Raw genomic sequence first — 17,753 nt, 5'->3', positions numbered from 1 at the left:
GTAAATGTCCAGTCTCCAGCTTTGCAGGCCAGTACAATTCTGAATGCAGGACTTCAAGTTGTAAGGCAGTACACTTTTTGTTGCGTTGACAGTTTTCTCCACTGAGAAAACAAGTTTTGACATGTGGCAGTAAAGGAAGTGATAGCCAGAGACTTCAATGAAAGTTACCTGCCAGTTAATCTGGCATCCTTTTTTTTATTACTGAAACTTCACCATTAACCATTGTGAATTGGAGTTATAATTGAGTCTTGTAACTGGAAATACAAAATAGACAGACAAGGACACTGGAAATAGAATAAAATAATGATAATCATACAGTAAAAGATACTATAACAAATAAAGGCAATCCTATGTTTTCAAAATGTAATTATAATTATCGATTGTATATATGTATATATATATATATATATATATATATATATATATATATATATATACACAGTACTTTGTTTTGAAGAGATTATAGAGAGTTAAAAAATCTGAATGAAACAAACTTACCTTATAATCATCACATTAATGAAATCAATGTTGGGATCTTTACATTTAAAATATATTATAACATCTTGAAAAGAAAGTTTAAAATTATGTTTGATAGAAATGACAAGTTACAATTACAAGTACAGTAAGCATCTACTCAGCAAAACATGCAACATGTCATCCATTGATGCCTGGCGGACCAACGTTAAAGGACTATTTTGTGGATTTTCAACCTTATCTCAAAGTCAAAAAATGCCTTCAGTTGCTGCTGATGTTCTCTATTTCTCTGAGGCCCACCTACAAAATCTGTTGTTCTTCTGGCACCAGCACCATCAAGAACTATAAGGGGGGCCAGTGGCGTGATGGTTGGGGTGCATACCACATAGCTACAATGTCCATGGTTCAATACTTGAAAAACAAAACTTCCTTGTTCTCTTCACTTGTATTGCAAACTTGCTACACTATCAACAGCGGAAATATCATCCCAAAATATTAGTGCAGAGGATTTCATGGACGAGGATACACAGACTGACTTGGATATTCAGCTGTATTTATTGGAGTCAGAGTAGCTTCTTAAATACTGTTCAAAATTAGAAGTTTGAATATAGCACACTTAAATATGACACTACCACCACGTCTAGGAACACTTAGCCTGTGAGAGTCTCAGGAGTAGAAAGTATCAGTAAGAAACTGTTTACTCTGAGTACACATTTACAATGCAAAAACCAATCTGTCATTATAACCATTGCAATATGTCTGCCTAACAATCCCATTTTCAAAGCACAGATGCTCTCTGCAAATTGGTGGTATCATTTTTTTTATAAGAATGTTTTTTTCCCATATTGCATTTTAAGTGAAATGTTTTAAAGTCAAATTAAATGGGATTTCCTCTTGAATGACTACAGTGCTTTGTCAAACATATCAAAAGTGGAAATGGGATTTTCAAAAACTGTAAATATGTGATAAAGTTTAAAATGTATGACATCATATATATACTGTAGTAAGGTTCAGTATAAATGTATACTGTCAAGGAGGAAATGGCAATTACAAGATGAAGAGAAAGTTTCAACAGTTCATAAAAATATAAAAACACCACAGAGACAGTAACAGATGTGAGGATCAATCTGAAAATAATCAGTTTGCACAGAGAAGTTTGAATACAACATAAAAAAAGAATGAATCTCCTGTAAATAGCTTGTGCAACTTCAGTAGCACGCATCTGAATTGGCAGCATTGATTTCATGGGGGTCAGTTTAATCTGACTTCTTCGCATAACATACCAAACCGCTACAGGATATTATTGATGATAGTTGTGGAGCTTATAATAGGTCTCCATAATTGATTGAAAGGCATTTATTTTTTATTCGGTTGCGTTTGCAGCTGATGTTTCCAAATGTATGCATGCTTTTATCCATGCATTAACCCTCCCCCTCCTCCTCGAGCATCCTACCTGCCCCAAAAGCAAAACGCTCATTGTAATTCGTGAATCCTATTAGGATTGGCCCCAGAGTCGGCCTCTGCTTAGCAAATAAATAATGGTAATGATGATGATCCCTCATCTTGTCACTGGGGCTCTCCCCCGGGGGCCTCGCGGTGCAGGTGGAGGGAGCCTCTCCTGGCCTAATTGGTTCCAACCCTGCAGTCTTCTCTCCAGCCTTTTCTCCCTTTCCTCCCTCCCACCCTTCTTTCCTCTCTCCCTATCTCTCTCTCTCAGGAATCACTCAGTAAACTTGTCCCTTTACAATATGTGTGTGTGTGTGTGTGTCACCACCAACTTTAATGTGTTCTTGCACAAGCACCAAACCACACTATACACCACCACTTTCTGTCTTCCTCTCCTAACAGAGATGGATAGACAAACGAGCTGACAACACATCCACATATTTATGTATTGTACTGTGGTAACAGGCTGCCAATATCTTGCCACTGTCTTCCCCTCCGGTGTCTTTTTGGCAGCTGATGCAGATACTGTATACTGTACACCTGGAATTGTTTAATGGTGCCAGCCAGGAAACCGTTTCCATTTTCTACCTGTCTGTCTAGTCCATGACTCCGACCCTGCACCGAACCTCTAATCATCACCACACCTCATTCAATTTCCAATTTAAGAAAAAGAAGACAGTTATATAAAAGCAATTTTGAACGTATGGGTAATGGAGATTAATAATCGTAGAAATCAGATTAGATAATTGAATTTTGGTGCCTCAATGAAAAATGGAGGGAAATAAAAGAGGTGTTATTCCGCAACAGTTGTTAAAAGAATCATGTCAGGGCTTTAATCTAACGCTTCAGAGGTTCTGTCAGGAAATATGAGATTTGATACACATTCACGCTGTCACACGCACACTCACACGCAACTGTATGTCACAACAACAGACAGACAGAGAGCAAGAGAGTAAAATAACTTTCTAAAAATAAATCTGGTCCCTAAGCCTTGTAAAAGGCCTAAATATTGTTTTGTTGTTTTGAGGACTGGGAGAAGATGCAGCATTAGCATTGGCCTGTGGAGGAGACTTTTTGAAACATTTCTCTAAAAATCAATACCTTCTCTGCTAGGCAAAGAGGATCTCTAATATAGTTTTATGTTATTATTTTTCCTCACACATTGCTACATTTCTCACTGGCTGGCGGAGGGAAGATGGATTTTCTCTTCGACTGGATGCTAAATGTGATTGTGAATGTGGTGGGTCAATGAGATGATGCAGAGCTGCACTCTTAAGGGATGCATCACTTTCTGTACATCCATAAGTGCAGTTTGACGCCTCACAAAGTTGCATTACTTTCCAACTGTGCCAACATGTGTTGTAAATGACACTGAATGTTAGCCATTACTAGCCAATTTTCTTAAACTTAATATATTGAGAGCAAATATATTTGGCTGTCAGGTAACTGGTAAGTAACACAATGGTCAACTAATCATTTGAACTTAATATAAATATTCTAAGCATTAAGATACTGCAAACATAAATGAGCAAAGAACATAGGAACTCAATTTCACTCACATACATAATTGTTGCCAGCAGTGAGCCCAGAGTTCTGCTGCAGGTAAATGGAAAAGGTTCCCACCTGAACTCAGTCAGATCAAGCCAGAGTCCTCCTCCTTCCTGCTCCTCCTCAGACAGCTCCTCCTCCAGACCTGCTCCTCATAGCACAGCCTGTGGTGGCTCAATAGCGGCCAGCTACTAGCTTTACAACAAATGCTGCTCTGATAAACTGTGATCAGCAACTAACTATATAACTAGAATGTCTCTGGATCCTTATTATCGAATTATTATATATTGTTAGATATCTTGCAGATTAGTATGTCTGTGGTCATTTAGTCATGCTATAGCTGGTCACTGATTGTGCATGTATCTATATCATATTCCGATATTAATGATTTATGAAAGTTTCATTCATACATATTAATATATTAATGATATGAATATATCATTATTGTTTTTTATGTGTCACTAATTATTTAAATAACTAATATTAATGTATTTGAATATTTGGAATATATTTCATTTATTTACATACTGTTTTCATATGTTTATAAGTAGATTTCTGATGCATAGTTTTCATGTAATTATATTAAGAGAAGTATAACAATTGGCAAGTGACTTCTGAAAAAAAATACATAACATTATCCAACCAACAGGCCTGAGGAGAGAAGTATGAAGGGCCTCAGAGGGGAGCCTAGGGGGCCTTAGGGGGGCAGTTGGACCCACTTGGTCCTCTCTGCCATCTCACTAGCTGAGCTACACACACACACACTGACACAACCACTGGATTGGATACTTGTACAAAGCTACCTGCCAAGAAGCAGGAATAGGTGCAGAAAAGAAACAGTGCAATATGTCAAGGATTTCTTGTCACTTTTTTTTTCTTTGTGGCAATAAAAGAAACAGGGGAACATGGTAATATTGTAGTGTGTTGGGGATAGGTGGACAGGGCTTTCAAACATGTGCTATGAACACAAGTTTTAGGTAAATTGTGCTCTAAATCATCAACAATGTATTTATTTTTATTTTACCTTTATTTTACCAGGAATTCCCTTTTAGATCAAATATCTTTTTATACAAGAGAGACCTGACCAAGGTAGCAGCTGTTCAGAAAACACAACATATTAAAATACAACACATACAATATAATATACAAAGAAACACAATTAAACCAAGAGCAGCTAGATATTGCTTGGTACACAGTCATTAGTGTTACTGAAAGAGTTCATTTGATAGTGAAGCTGTGCATGGTTAATACCTTCCTTCCAGTATGGTTGCAAGAAGGTATTGCAGTGTTGATGGTAGGTAGATGCTGATTGGACAGGCCAGAGGAACAAACTCTCATAAGTGCCGTTAGGGTTAGGCTTAAGGTTATGGGTTAGATTAGGGTCATGGTTAAGAGTTTTGCAAATCATCCCTCCAGACCATCCAATGTAGCACCAGCCTTGATGCTAGTCTGTAGCTACCATTATAATCATGCTGTTTCATGTGAGATCATCTCTCTGCTTGAGTTCTTGCCACCGCCTCCAGTCTGCTATTATGCTTTAACAGTAATTGATTGCTTATTTGAAAATGTAACTCAATGACTGATTACTTAAATTGCAAAAATAATGCGTAATGTTACTTGTTACAATAAAAAGAGCAATGTGGTTACTCAAAGCTCTAACACTGCATATTACACATTCAGGGAGGCTTCCGTGGAAGTAACAAGCCGTGTTGTAAAGGCCGATGCAGCATCAAACTATACTCTTGTGTGTGATGTTTAACACCTCAGAATCACAGATGAGGAAGGGAGGAGTACAGCAGTTTACACTGTAATTCAATAATTTCATTTAGAAAGGAAATTACAAGAATACCATGGGAATATGTCAGCTATTATGATTATTATAGAGAATATCATTCCAGCAGATCTACTGTTATTTTAGATGATGGGATCATTATCATTACCATAAAATAACATTTCCTCTCACAAGACAGGTATTGTTTGGCCTTGAAAGACTTGCCAGACTGCACGTCAGCTTCTGCAACTGTTATTCACAGTAAACACACACTGGCTCCCTGTGGTGTGTGAAGTTGGTTAGGTGACAATCTCAGTTTGCTTTGCTCCATATCCAGTGCAACAGGGACCTCTGTTGGGTAAAATCATAATTACGTGTTAACAGTGTCTCAGTGCAACACATTGCAGTATGTAACATATTTACTGAAATATGTATTGATTTTACATACATGGAAATTCAGCTTCTTCTTTTTTACATTTTTCATTCAAATTTGAGAGAAGAAAATGTTTTCACTCTTTTTGTTTGACTACTTTTCTTTGCACCTATCTGGTTTAAACGCTTCAGAAATACACATTATGTTCCTGTTGCAATAGTTCAATCTTGTTAAAACAATACATTTTCCGATGCATTGAAACACTAGCAAAACATGCCAAAAGCTTTTTTTGTAGCACTTGGTACTGAAAGATAAAGTTTAAATCTTCATCTCCCCAACCTAAATTATGGGGCACATTTTATTGATTAAAATTATATCTTCCTTTAATCCTACCAAACATATCTTTTTAAAGACATTTTACAATTTTTCATAATTTTCTCATTACAGAATGCACTCTTGATATTATGAACACTCCTCTTGTGGCCTTTGGAAACAGCAGTTGACAAAAAATCTCAAGTTAAGGTGAAGTAACTCACTTGCTCTGGAGGTTTTGACCTTGCCAGCTGATTAAATTTGCTCCGTTGCCATGGAAATGCACACTTTCAAATTCTCAATCTGTTTATGAGGTTAAGAGTGAATTGTCAAGCCTAACTTTTAAGTTAACATGGAAAAGTCTTACAGAGATACTTAGAGTCATAGAAACGTTTAACAGATCTATTTCCATAGCAACTGGGCTAGCTCAGTACACTAAGGGGGACCAAGGACACAGTTGAAAGCCCCAGCTCAAGCAAGTAAGTGGTCTTTGAGTCGAGATTGTTTAATCCTTTGTGAATATTGTTTTATATTAATTAGGAAGAGGTGATGAATGAGCCATTCTGGGACCTTTTCCTTCACGTGTACATTTCTTTCCCTGTTTTTTCCTGAAGTTGGACTGTAAGTTGTTGTGGTATCCCCAAAAAATGAAATTCTCTTCATTGCCACAGCCTTATGCTGTCGCCCCGCCCTAGCCCTCTCACCAGCTCCCTCACACACACATATATATATATATATATATATATATATATATATATATATATAATAACATTTTGGCAACAATCCTCCATCCTGCTCGTCTGGAGTGGCAGGGTCAGGAGGTCAGGGATGAAAACATGGCAGCTGTGATATCTTCTGTGCGCTCCCTCAGTCCAGAGCGGCATGAAGCAGAGGCTGTTTCCCAGGAGGAAGTGACCCGTGTCTGAAGGGGTGCTCTGTTGTCCAATCCGAGGACTGCTGAAGCCTGGCGGCGCTACCTGCCCGGGCCACGCTGTTCCTCTCCTCTGACAGACAACAGAGGGAGAAGGAGGCGTGACCACGCAACTCATCATCTGCATCTGGACGTGGAGTGTATGAGGGAGAGGAAACCAAAGAGAGAGAGAAAGAGACAAATAAAAACAGAGAGGTTATGAATGAGAGAATCAAGCTCATATAGACAATAATGAAAGAGCAAATTAATGTGAAGTAAACGAAACATTCTTAAACACACTCAGAAGGCAAGATGAAAACATGGAAAGTAAAAAACAAATATGGAAAAAAGTGAACCTGTGTCTGTCTGTCTACGTGTTGCGTTAATCAGCCCTGTCGTCACCACTGGAATGTCTCTTTGGATTCACGAATGCCATTCCCCTCATTCCTCATCTCTGAGCTATCCCTTTACATAGCAAAGCATTCCCACACTGTTTCCTGTGACTAATTACACTGCACTCAGGGTATAGCCACAGAAAATAGCTCTGCATCCCTTTGAAGCTCTGTAAATGCCACCGTCTCATATGAATCTCTCATTTGTTCACTGACATTCCAACCTTTGAACAACACTACTAACCAAGTGATAACAAATTCTGCACCTTTTCACAAATCCACTCCTTGTTCTGTTTCTTTGACACGTCTTTTACACATGCACACGCACATGTGATGTCTGTATAATGAAACACACTCAATTAATGTAAGAAAGACGTGCTTCCCATCAATGCTGTGAGAATAACTGATGAAAGGAGCACGTGTGTCAGGTTTGATCATAATAACGTTGGATAGATAAATAGATAAATGGGAGTGACTAAGTCTGCAACATGTGTGACTTATTCACATGTGTAGATAGACAAAGGAAAAATACATTCTCCTTTCTCTTAACTTTGTACTTACAGAAGAGTCTACATGTCAAATAAGTAAGTTAAGTATCTTCCTTCCTTAGCCTTTAGTCTGTGACTAGTTTACAGAATACTTTAACACAGGAAATGAGAGACGATGTGATGAATATGAAAATACATATATAAATGTAGTGTCTGTTTATGGCAATACAAATTAAATAATGCTTGTCTGTGCAAAGAATTCAAAAGTAAAAACAGTTAAACTTTCATTTTACATTTACAGTAGAATGCCAAAAAATGTGAGAAATAACACTAGAAAGTAAACAGCAGCACATACATATATAAAAATGACTGTGGCTACATAGATGTTGGAGTGCTCAGTGATTCTACCACAAAACAGCAAAACAACTTTTTCTCTCTCTTTTTTTTTAACATTATCAGGGCACATTTTCACCAGAAATTAAAATTGTCCTAAATTCCCTGCTTATCTTTTATTGCAACTACTTTATATGCTCAACACACACATATTCATAAAAAATCTATGAAGGCAAAATGAGAAACCAGAGTTCCTAAAACTCAAGCAGGTCCTTTATTATTAAAAAAAGCTGCAAATCTAACTTGCAGTAATACAGTAGGACTACAGTACATACAAAAATAAAATCAGTTAATGTAACCAGTGTACAAAACACTTGTTTGAACTCTAACCTATTCATTTTACATAAACTATTTGGTGTATTTTGCAGGTTCATTTTAAAATATTTATTCCATAATTCAATTCCCTTTGCATGCTAAGTACATTCATCACAATGTCTTCTGCACACAGGCTTTGTGAGATGACGTGAAGATGACAAATGAACAAAATGCAATATCAATGTGTTCAAATTAAAATTCAAGTAAAAGTGTCATTGCTGCTTTAGATCACAAGCAGTCATGTCAGCTGCAGCAGATGATGAGACTGAGGTGGGAGCAGATGTCTGGTTCCTCTCGTCAGATCTCCTGCAGCAGGTCAGCAGGGAAGAAGCCGAGTTTCCGTCCTGTACTGACCTTCAGGTAGCCATTAACTTCCTCACCCTTCTTCACCACAATCTGAGAACACACACAACACACAAAAACAATATTTCAATAATGCTTTTTTATGCATTTATTGAACAGTGGGCAGAAAAGAGGCAGACAGGAAAGAAGGGGAAAGAGAGAGATGGGTATAACATGCAGCAAAGGTACCTGGTTTTAATCAAATCAGAGTGAGTCCAGAGACAGATTGAGGAAATCAGAACATCTCACACATAGAACATAGATGTGAGTGTAAAACATGTGAGAGGAATTGTATCACCACTTTTATAACATGTATCTCTCTATCTCTCTAAGCCAGGCAGAACAAAATCAATCAGATCTGACTAGAAAGTGAAGTATCATCTTTTCACTTTCTGAGTCACTTCATGATACTTGAACTGTGGTCCATTATCTTTTGTATTCAGATGATGAAAAGGATTTGCCACGTTTGAGTGTGTCAAGTGGAGGTATTTTCACAGTCTCATCACTCAAAATCTGCAAAAACAACTGGAGAACATACAGTATGTGAGCCGATTTTCAAGTGTTTTTGAATCTGCCTCTGATGATTTCCAGATTCATTAAATCCACTTATTTCAAAATGTCCAACTTTGGCACTAGTCAGTACCAACAGTCATATAGCTACAGAGTTTAACAGCAGGGTTTGATGTCAGTGAATGAATATGAATCACTGATATTGTAACTGTAATTAGTCTACTCTTGTCAACATGATGCATACGTGTGTGTTTTAGTGTGTTTATGTGGTCGTGTCTCTTTATGTGTATTCATGCATTTAATGACTGTATTCATGTGATCCACATTTAGTTTACTGAACTTTGATTTTAATTACTGAAACTTTCTCAGCATGTGAAAGCCAACGGATTAATTAAGACTTTAATTAAGCAAACAATCTAGAGAAGTAACATTAAAGGTAATAGGTCGTAACTGCGTTAGGCTGCATGTTTGTGTGTACTTCTCTTTCTTCTAATGGGTTGGTGATATAATCAAGTGTGTGTACCTGAGCATCTGTGTTTGTGTTTGTTTGTGTGTGTCTGTGTGTGTTAACCTGGTCTTTCTTCAAAGTGATTTGACCCATCTCTCTGTTGCCAACAAAGGAGCGTGTCACCTTGTAGACCCTCTCTCCTGATCGTACTCGGATGATGTAGTTGGCAGGAATGAAGCCTGTTCTCTCTCTGATCTTCCCCTGGTGGTGCAAAAGCTTTAACAGTGAGATGTTGCAGCCCCCAGTTTCTATGTTAGATTCCTTACATAGCTTTATGGAAACATGAACGTATGTATTGTCCATTAACCATCCACAGTGGAAAACAATACATCTCAAATGTTTTCATTCATTCTTGCAAAGCCAAACCAAATGTCATCATTTATTCATATCTTGCAGTGCACTGTAGCTAAACTGCAGTTTTTATTGTTGTGTTTGATCTGTCTTATCCTACTGTACTTAAGCTTTTTTTATATATCTTATTTATTTCCTTTAAATATGTGTTTTTATAATGCCTTGTGTTTCTTCTCTAAATGCCTTACATGTTTTATGTTAAGAACTTTGGACTGCATTGTTGTTAAAAGGTGTTATAGAAGTACATTTAGTGAGATTTGATTTAACTCCACCAGATACATATTGGACAAACCAGCCAAAAATGGAATTAGATACAGTAATTGCATGGCATGCTCCCTGTTAATACATAAAAACATGACCTTCTTACAACTATTTGAGAAAACTGTACATATAAAGCAGCATTCTGTGGTCTTTTTCTTGTTTTAAATATTCAGAAACTGTTTACTGGACTGTAATAGTTGAAGTATGACAGAGTTTCTAAACAGCTACCGCATTTTTTTCAGATTGTAAATTGTACAAACTAAACAACAAGCAAGCATGAAGTGGTACATTCAATTACTTTTAGGAAGGAAGGACTTGTGGAAGTGAAAATTGTCAATCATGGACATGCAGTCCACTTTAAATTATGTTCATCTCATGCAAATGCCTATGGAGCATTACCAGATCACCATGAGAGGGAGAGAAAGAGGCTATTTTGTATGCTAGTATTGTGATGCTATAAATGATGATTTTCTTAACCTGGAGCTCATCAATGTGAACTAGAAGCTCAACTCTGAACAATTATGCAACTTGCAAAGCAGCTGCTCATAGTCAGTAATAGTTTGTATTTATCATTTGTTGTCCAAGAATTTATTTCACAGCAAAGTAAATATTGGCCACAATGTTGATCTGATGAGCAGCAGACTTATGATACAGGAGATGGACATTCCCTCCAGCCTGAACGCAGTGCAATTGTTCTGGCTTGAAAAAAGATAATCATCTACTGAATGAAAGTCTGACCAAATCTAATTAATTGTGCCTCAGGCCATCTGGCTGCCTGTCCAGAAAAATTCAGAACTTTTGGAGAGGGGACAGGGTTGAAAACACCACTTTAATCATAGATACACAGACAAATGTGTAGTGATGTGAGAAAAAAAACAACTCATAGGGACTCACCCTCCACCACTCTTCGTTGGAGTCATCTATCACTGTGATGCGGTCGCCAGGACTAAGCAGCAAACAGTAAAATGGGTGTTTAATATTTAGACATGAAACAATGACACAAGCAAAAATGTTGGATCCAAGTGTGACAGTGAGGAAGAAAGACTGAGAGAGATTTAATGACAAACTGAGAGAGAGAGAGAGAGAGAGAGAGAGAGAGAGAGAGAGAGAGAGAGAGATCAGGCAAAGTGTGGAGAGGTGCTTACTGCACATCCAGGTCATCTTTCTCTATGGCCTTGAAGCGGTAGAGAGCCAGATAGTAATGAGACTGGCTGAACACACCGATCTTCCCTGGCTGAGGCTTTTTACTCTGAAGAACAAACAGCATCATCAGTCAGTCATGACAGCCTTTAAAAAGTAGCTTCATCACTCATTATCATTCCAGTTATCTTTACATAATTGTTACATCTTTACATCAGCACCATTACTGTATTGTATTGCATTGTTTTTATTGTCTCTCATCATCATCATCATCATCATCATCATCATCATCATCATCATCATCATCATCATCATGCCAACTTCATCTCCACATTGTCTGACCTTGTCATCTGTAGGAGGTTTGTCTCCCTTCTTGTCTCCCTCTGTGTTTGCTAGTTCATAAAACAAGAAACACAAGAAAACAAACTCAATTTTTCACTTAGTATGAAAACTGAACCTTTACTGTATCTCCATATTCTTATTGTATAAAGTATTTTGGTGATATGTGCAGCTTATTCTAACACTGACAGCCTGTTCAGCATCGACTCACCTCCTTCGTCTCTTTCCTCCTCCTGTTTGGGCTGTGACTCTTCTTCTTCCATCATCATCATCTGAACAAATTAGGAATTGTGATTTAAGAGTCACATAATAGCAAACACATAAATAGATTTAAAGAACAAAAAAGGAACAAGGCTACTCAATAGCAAGATAATTCCATTTTTAAAGTAAAATAAAGAAGATACTAATTCTTCTAATCAATCTAAAGACCTAAAGTCCACTACCAAATCTGCACCCTGGTTCATAGAGACTAAAATGGTTAGACATAAATACAACAAGCCATTGCAGAAACTGATGAATGCTTTAACATGTTAAATGATTTTCCTGTGTTTACAAGTGGCTGCGTGCTGTGCTATATGGCAGCTGGAGCTGTAAGTCTTATCAGTGCAGCCACACTCACATTCTTCTTGTCCTCCGAACCTTTTTTACGCTCCTTGTTGGCCATAATCACACCGATACGCAGCGTCTCAAACACAGGGTCAGTGCGGTTTGACTGTGCTGCCAATCAAACATCATCAGTCAATACACAGAAAAACCATCAGCGAAGAAGTTCAAAGTGTAGGACTCAAAAACAGAATTACTATTTGTTATTCTGACATTTTTGATGGCTACATTTACTTTTGATTTAATAAATCTCTTTTTCATGAGATTAAGCACTCAAGCTTTTTTATTTGTGACAGCATTTAGCAATCATTTTAATGACTGCTCTTTTACTAATGAAAAACACACTCAAGACTTTTGTACTTATACTACCAGCCATCAGCTTACAGATGCTGACGCTAACATAAAATAAGGTCTCCGTTTACAGCATTGCAAATGTTTAGGTAAGTTGATAAAGTGAAAAATAGACAAAATTCTTTTGCCCAACCTCACTACAAATAAAACAGGTTCCCTGAGTTTCTTTGATGCCAAAATGATATTCTGACAAATGTGTCAATATCTCACAATTCATAATTAATTAAGGTGGAATTTCTCTTTATGTAGAAATGTTCAAAAGTTGGACTCACAAAAGGGCAGCAGCTGTGAGACTGTGGCATTCTGCTGACTGCTATACAGAGGAGAGCTGTAGGCTCTTCTGAATCCAGGAGGCTAAAAGAGGAGAGGAGAGGAGAGGAGAGGAAAGGAGAGGAGAGGAGAGGAGAGGAGAGGAGAGGAGAGGAGAGGAGATCAATGTACACAATACATTTAAACCAAAAGGACTGCAGTGTATTTTTGACGTTCAAAGTAAAAAGAAAAATATGAAGCTCACAATTTTGCCAAAACACCTCTGGAACTCCACGTAGGACTGACACTGGTGGTGGATGCTGGTTTTGCAGTTCTTACATCGCAATGCAAACTTATTGTTCACTAAAAAGAAAAAAACAAAATGTAGCTAAATCACATCAAGTAAAAAAAAACTTGTTTTGACAGGCAGGAGACATAAACAGGACGTACAAACTATCATGCGTGCGCAGACGTCACAAAACTTTGGTTTCTTGCAGTAGTGGTCCTTGAACTTGTGAGGTCTGTCGTTGACCGGTTTGACTGGTTCTGGAGGAAGTGGTTCCTCTTTTTCTTCTTCTTCAACCTCCTCATCGTAGATGAAATAAACCTGGAGATGGAGGGTTCAAAATCACAAGAACAGAAAGAAAATGGCTCATAGACTCATAAACTGCTAGAAGACAATGATGGTAATTTAACATGAAACATGATGGTTTTAAATTACAAACAGATACAAGTTTTAATCTCATCCAACAGTTTTATCTCCCTATATGTCTCCTTATTTAACCCAAACAATCCTAATATCCTACACCACCCACAGCCTGACAGATTCATATGAGAAAATTTCTATTAATACAGAATCATCCAGCGGTCTGACTCATACAGAGTCTGTCCACTCTTCACATAAACTGTATCATATCAGCCAGAGCCAGAGCCATAAATAATGACTTCAAATGTCAAGGAATCTTGAGTCAAGATTCTTTGACATTTGAAGTCATAAGCAAAATAAAAATGTGAAGAGACATGATGTATGTTTGGGCTCTTTTTAAACACAACACACACACACACACACACACACACACACACACACACACACACACACACACACACACACACACACACACACACACACACATATAAACCACAGGTGGGACGGATTGAAAAGGTTTAAGATCTTAAAATAGCCTTCAGCGCCGATTGACAGAATTCCCAAATGATTGTAACAGAGCTTGACATCACCACTCCTAAATATACTACAGTCTAGTCAAACAGAGCCATAAAAACCACCACACACACACACACACACACACACACACACGCACACATGCACACTCAGAGGGACTGACAGACTGAACTGGCTCCAGCTCTCCATCACTGGCAGGATTAGAGGTGTCCTGTGGTCGGCAGGCTGCAGATTTACGCCACAATAACTGATAATACCAGGGACAGTTCACACATTACAGCATCATCACTCTGCAACTCTATTTTGCTGTCAGGATTCCTGAACAAACCAGCTACAATGCCTCAGTACTTAATATTCAAACCCACATTGGTAATCTTTTAAAAGTCAAGAGACCAGAAAAACAGGTGATGTGATATCTGAGCATGCTGGATCAACTACTACAATATGAAACATACGACATTGGACTTGGCAAATGCAAATCAGTGTTAAAGGGTTCATACATTATAATAATAAAAAAAAAAAAATAGACATTTCCTTCAGTTATTTCTAGTAGGCCTAATCTTTCACCATTCACAGTGGGCAGTGAAAACCATAAATGACCACAAAACCAAAACCTCTGCATGGCTAGATACCACCAGAGTGAGAAAATATGATATATGTTATTTGGCTGAATTGACGCTTTAACTGATTGATTCATGTGATCTTATGATGTTGATCACTGTCAGTCATAAATAATTCCTTGTGCTTTTGTAACACCTTTTTTCATGTGAGTTACTTGGCATGAAGAAATCTGTTTTCTGGGTTTCTGTTTCCTGATGTGCGTGTGCCACGTGGAAAGTGTTGGCTATCGGATGTCTCACCGTGTTGTCCTCCTCTTTCACCACGTTATCAGGGAGAGGTGGGTTGTCATGAATATCCACAGAGTCCTTGTCATCCAACCTGTCATCGTCGGGTAGCAAATGTCACATTGAGCAGCACATGTTGCAATGCAAAACACAAACTGTGATTTCCCAAGCTCATAGTGGTCTGTGTGTGTTACTGCCTGCTAAAAACATGTCATTTAAACATTTATAGTATGTGTTTTTCCTGTCTGTATATCAAAAAATGATTTTCTCTTTCCCTTTTATGTGGCAAATCAATCATTTGAAAAAGTCTGTTGTTGTGCATTTGTGTTTCTTTGTTTGATATTAAGAACTCTTACACATTACGAAAATTCAATCTTATAATTTGTTTTCAATTTGTGCAACAGTTGTCAACATATGTAGAAAGTTAATAAGGGTCAAGAGACAATTATTCCTTTACTGCTCCCATCTGCAGCCTGAACTCACGAGTCATAATGAGCCATGTTGTTTGGTCAGTTGAGGTTTAGTCCTTCCAGATTTTTATCATTTGGACCAGCAGATGGCGCTGTAAACAGAAAGCACATCAGCATCATTGCTGTTGCTGTAAAGGGAATCCCATAAAGTGTCCTCTGAAGTCCCTCAACCTACAACCTTAGAATTGTCAGAAAATGATATGTTCTCCCTCACCATGTTTGTTAATACTGAAGTTATCAGAGAACAAAGTGCAGTTATTTTAAAGATGCAGTGGACTCTGACATCTCTTCTGCTGAGGCAACTTGATCTTAACAAAGTTAAAACAGGACTCACTTGTAACCTGGTACAACTTATTATGACCAACACATAAACACAAGAGGCTTTCCCTGCTTCTCGGGTTGCTCTACATGTTGAAATACATGTTAAGGACACGGACACGTCAACATTAAGCGATACAGTGCTTTACTGAGACTGGAGAGTATTAAAAAAGGGTTAAAATGATGAGTGGAGGTCCGATTATTCATCTGGATGCACAAGCATGTATACATAATATTAACTGACCGTGAAACTTGAATTCCACCTCTTCTCCAAGTGATATGGTTCTCTCACATTCAGTGGCGTCAGAAGGGGTCCTCTCAGCTTGAAACTTCTCAGGACTCTTTCTAGCTTTTTCTACCGACCCCCGTTGTTCTATCTTTTACATGCTCAGCTTTCCAAATGAGGCTCCAACAGGTGGGAGATTGGGATGAGTAATGCCAGCAGGCCAAACCGGCCCAGCCCTGACTCTGAATGTGTGTGTGTTTGTGGGTGTATGTGTGTGGCTCTATGTGACTGTTTGGGACAGCTGAGAGGCTGAGGAGGTCTCTCAGCTGGTTGGTTAAAAACTACAGTGCTCTACTTTTGGTTGCTGACTGGGTATAGAGTAATGTAGACTATAATCACAGAAAATGCGTGGAATATTTCTCACAAGAAAAGGAAAGTTAATCTCAACCAATCAATACCAGTAACATACTGAACTACATCAACCTGTCTGGATCAAAAAAGTTCAAAAAGTATTTCGTATGCAACAGTTCTATCTACTGAACATAGCAGATGGAGTAATAATATTGTCACGTTAGATAAAACTAACAACCAGTAAAATGATCATCATTAATTGGGTTAAACACAATCCATCAATAACTAAATGGAAACTATTACAGTAATAATGTACTTCATGTGTTTTAATTTTAATATACGTCTGGTTACAAAGTATTTTGGTTTAGTAATGTTTTTGTCTAACCTTTTAGTAATATATGAGTGCAACTTTTTCCAAAGTAAAATGTGATTCTTATGGGGGAACTGAAATAGTCAGTTGCCCAAATGAACACTGAAACATGTTATTCTTGCTCTAATTATTTCCCCTGTTTATGCTGCCATGAATAATGCACTTTCTTCAAAATGCACTTTCAATGTAAATGATGGGGGGCAGAATCCAGAGTCAAACAAATCACTGACACATTTGAGCAGGTGGAGGTGTAATGACTGCTAGATGAAGATGTCACATCAGGAGACTGGAAACGTCTCGTCTCCATATTCCACTGGCCCATCGCTGACCAAGATACATATGTGATCATCAGTTTAATGTCTCTGGTGGACGGAGGTTTTCATAGCTGCTGCAGACACTGATGTCACTGATTTTCAAAAATAAAATGAAATTGATCATACCAGACTGAAACATAGAGAGTAGATTATACAAGCTAACAAATAATAACATTTCAGGGTTTACAGTTCAGTTACTCTGAATACACTAGCATAGCTGCTATGAAGGTTTCATGATGAGCTATTTCTGTATTTGTTCTTGAAGAGGCTTCCATCCTTTTTTTCTTGTCTAGAAACTAGAAACCATGAATCAGTCAATTGAAATAACTGAAGGACCTTCACTTTTTACTTTTCTAACAAAAGTATATTTTACTGATAAAGCAAATGTTTTTGTAAAAGTAATCAGTTTTAAGTGACAGATTTACCTCTATAGTCCTAAATTTGGTCAATTATTTAAGATCTGGGCACTTTCTCCACAAGTGATAGAATTGTGACTTTCAAGATTTAAAAAAAAATCAGCTTTTAAGATAAGAGGGCTTTCTCTTAAGATCAGACTGTCTTGACTAGAAGACCTTATCAGCTGAAGAGATGATGAAGAGTAAC

The 17,753-nt window shown here is 37.7% G+C and overlaps 1 protein-coding gene across 1 annotated transcript; it reads right to left on the bottom strand.

Moving 5' to 3' along the window:
* Positions 1–8,719: 8,719 nt before the first annotated feature.
* On the bottom strand, positions 8,720–15,601 carry LOC128355908 (SH3 and cysteine-rich domain-containing protein 3-like). The gene is made up of 12 exons (XM_053316293.1): positions 15,585–15,601; positions 15,117–15,195; positions 13,527–13,683; positions 13,342–13,439; positions 13,100–13,181; positions 12,484–12,590; positions 12,085–12,145; positions 11,877–11,926; positions 11,540–11,643; positions 11,289–11,340; positions 9,846–9,983; positions 8,720–8,818 (listed from the first exon to the last, which is right to left on the bottom strand). The coding sequence occupies exons 1-12, from the start codon at positions 15,599–15,601 to the stop codon at positions 8,720–8,722; spliced, it is 1,044 nt and encodes a 347-aa protein (XP_053172268.1).
* Positions 15,602–17,753: the final 2,152 nt, after the last annotated feature.

The sequence above is a fragment of the Scomber japonicus genome, chromosome 3 (assembly GCF_027409825.1).
Source record: "Scomber japonicus isolate fScoJap1 chromosome 3, fScoJap1.pri, whole genome shotgun sequence".
In the NCBI taxonomy this organism is placed as follows: domain Eukaryota; kingdom Metazoa; phylum Chordata; class Actinopteri; order Scombriformes; family Scombridae; genus Scomber; species Scomber japonicus.
Note: the sequence above shows the minus strand (reverse complement) of the source record. Positions and strands in the feature narration are given on the sequence as shown.

Coding starts and splice junctions, on each gene's coding strand:
- LOC128355908 (XM_053316293.1), bottom strand. Junction 12,591..13,099: donor CTCACAGCTGCTGCCCTTTT/GTGAGTCCAACT, acceptor TTTGATTGGCAG/CACAGTCAAACCGCACTGAC. Junction 12,146..12,483: donor ACAAGAAGAATGTGAGTGTG/GCTGCACTGATA, acceptor TAATTTGTTCAG/ATGATGATGATGGAAGAAGA.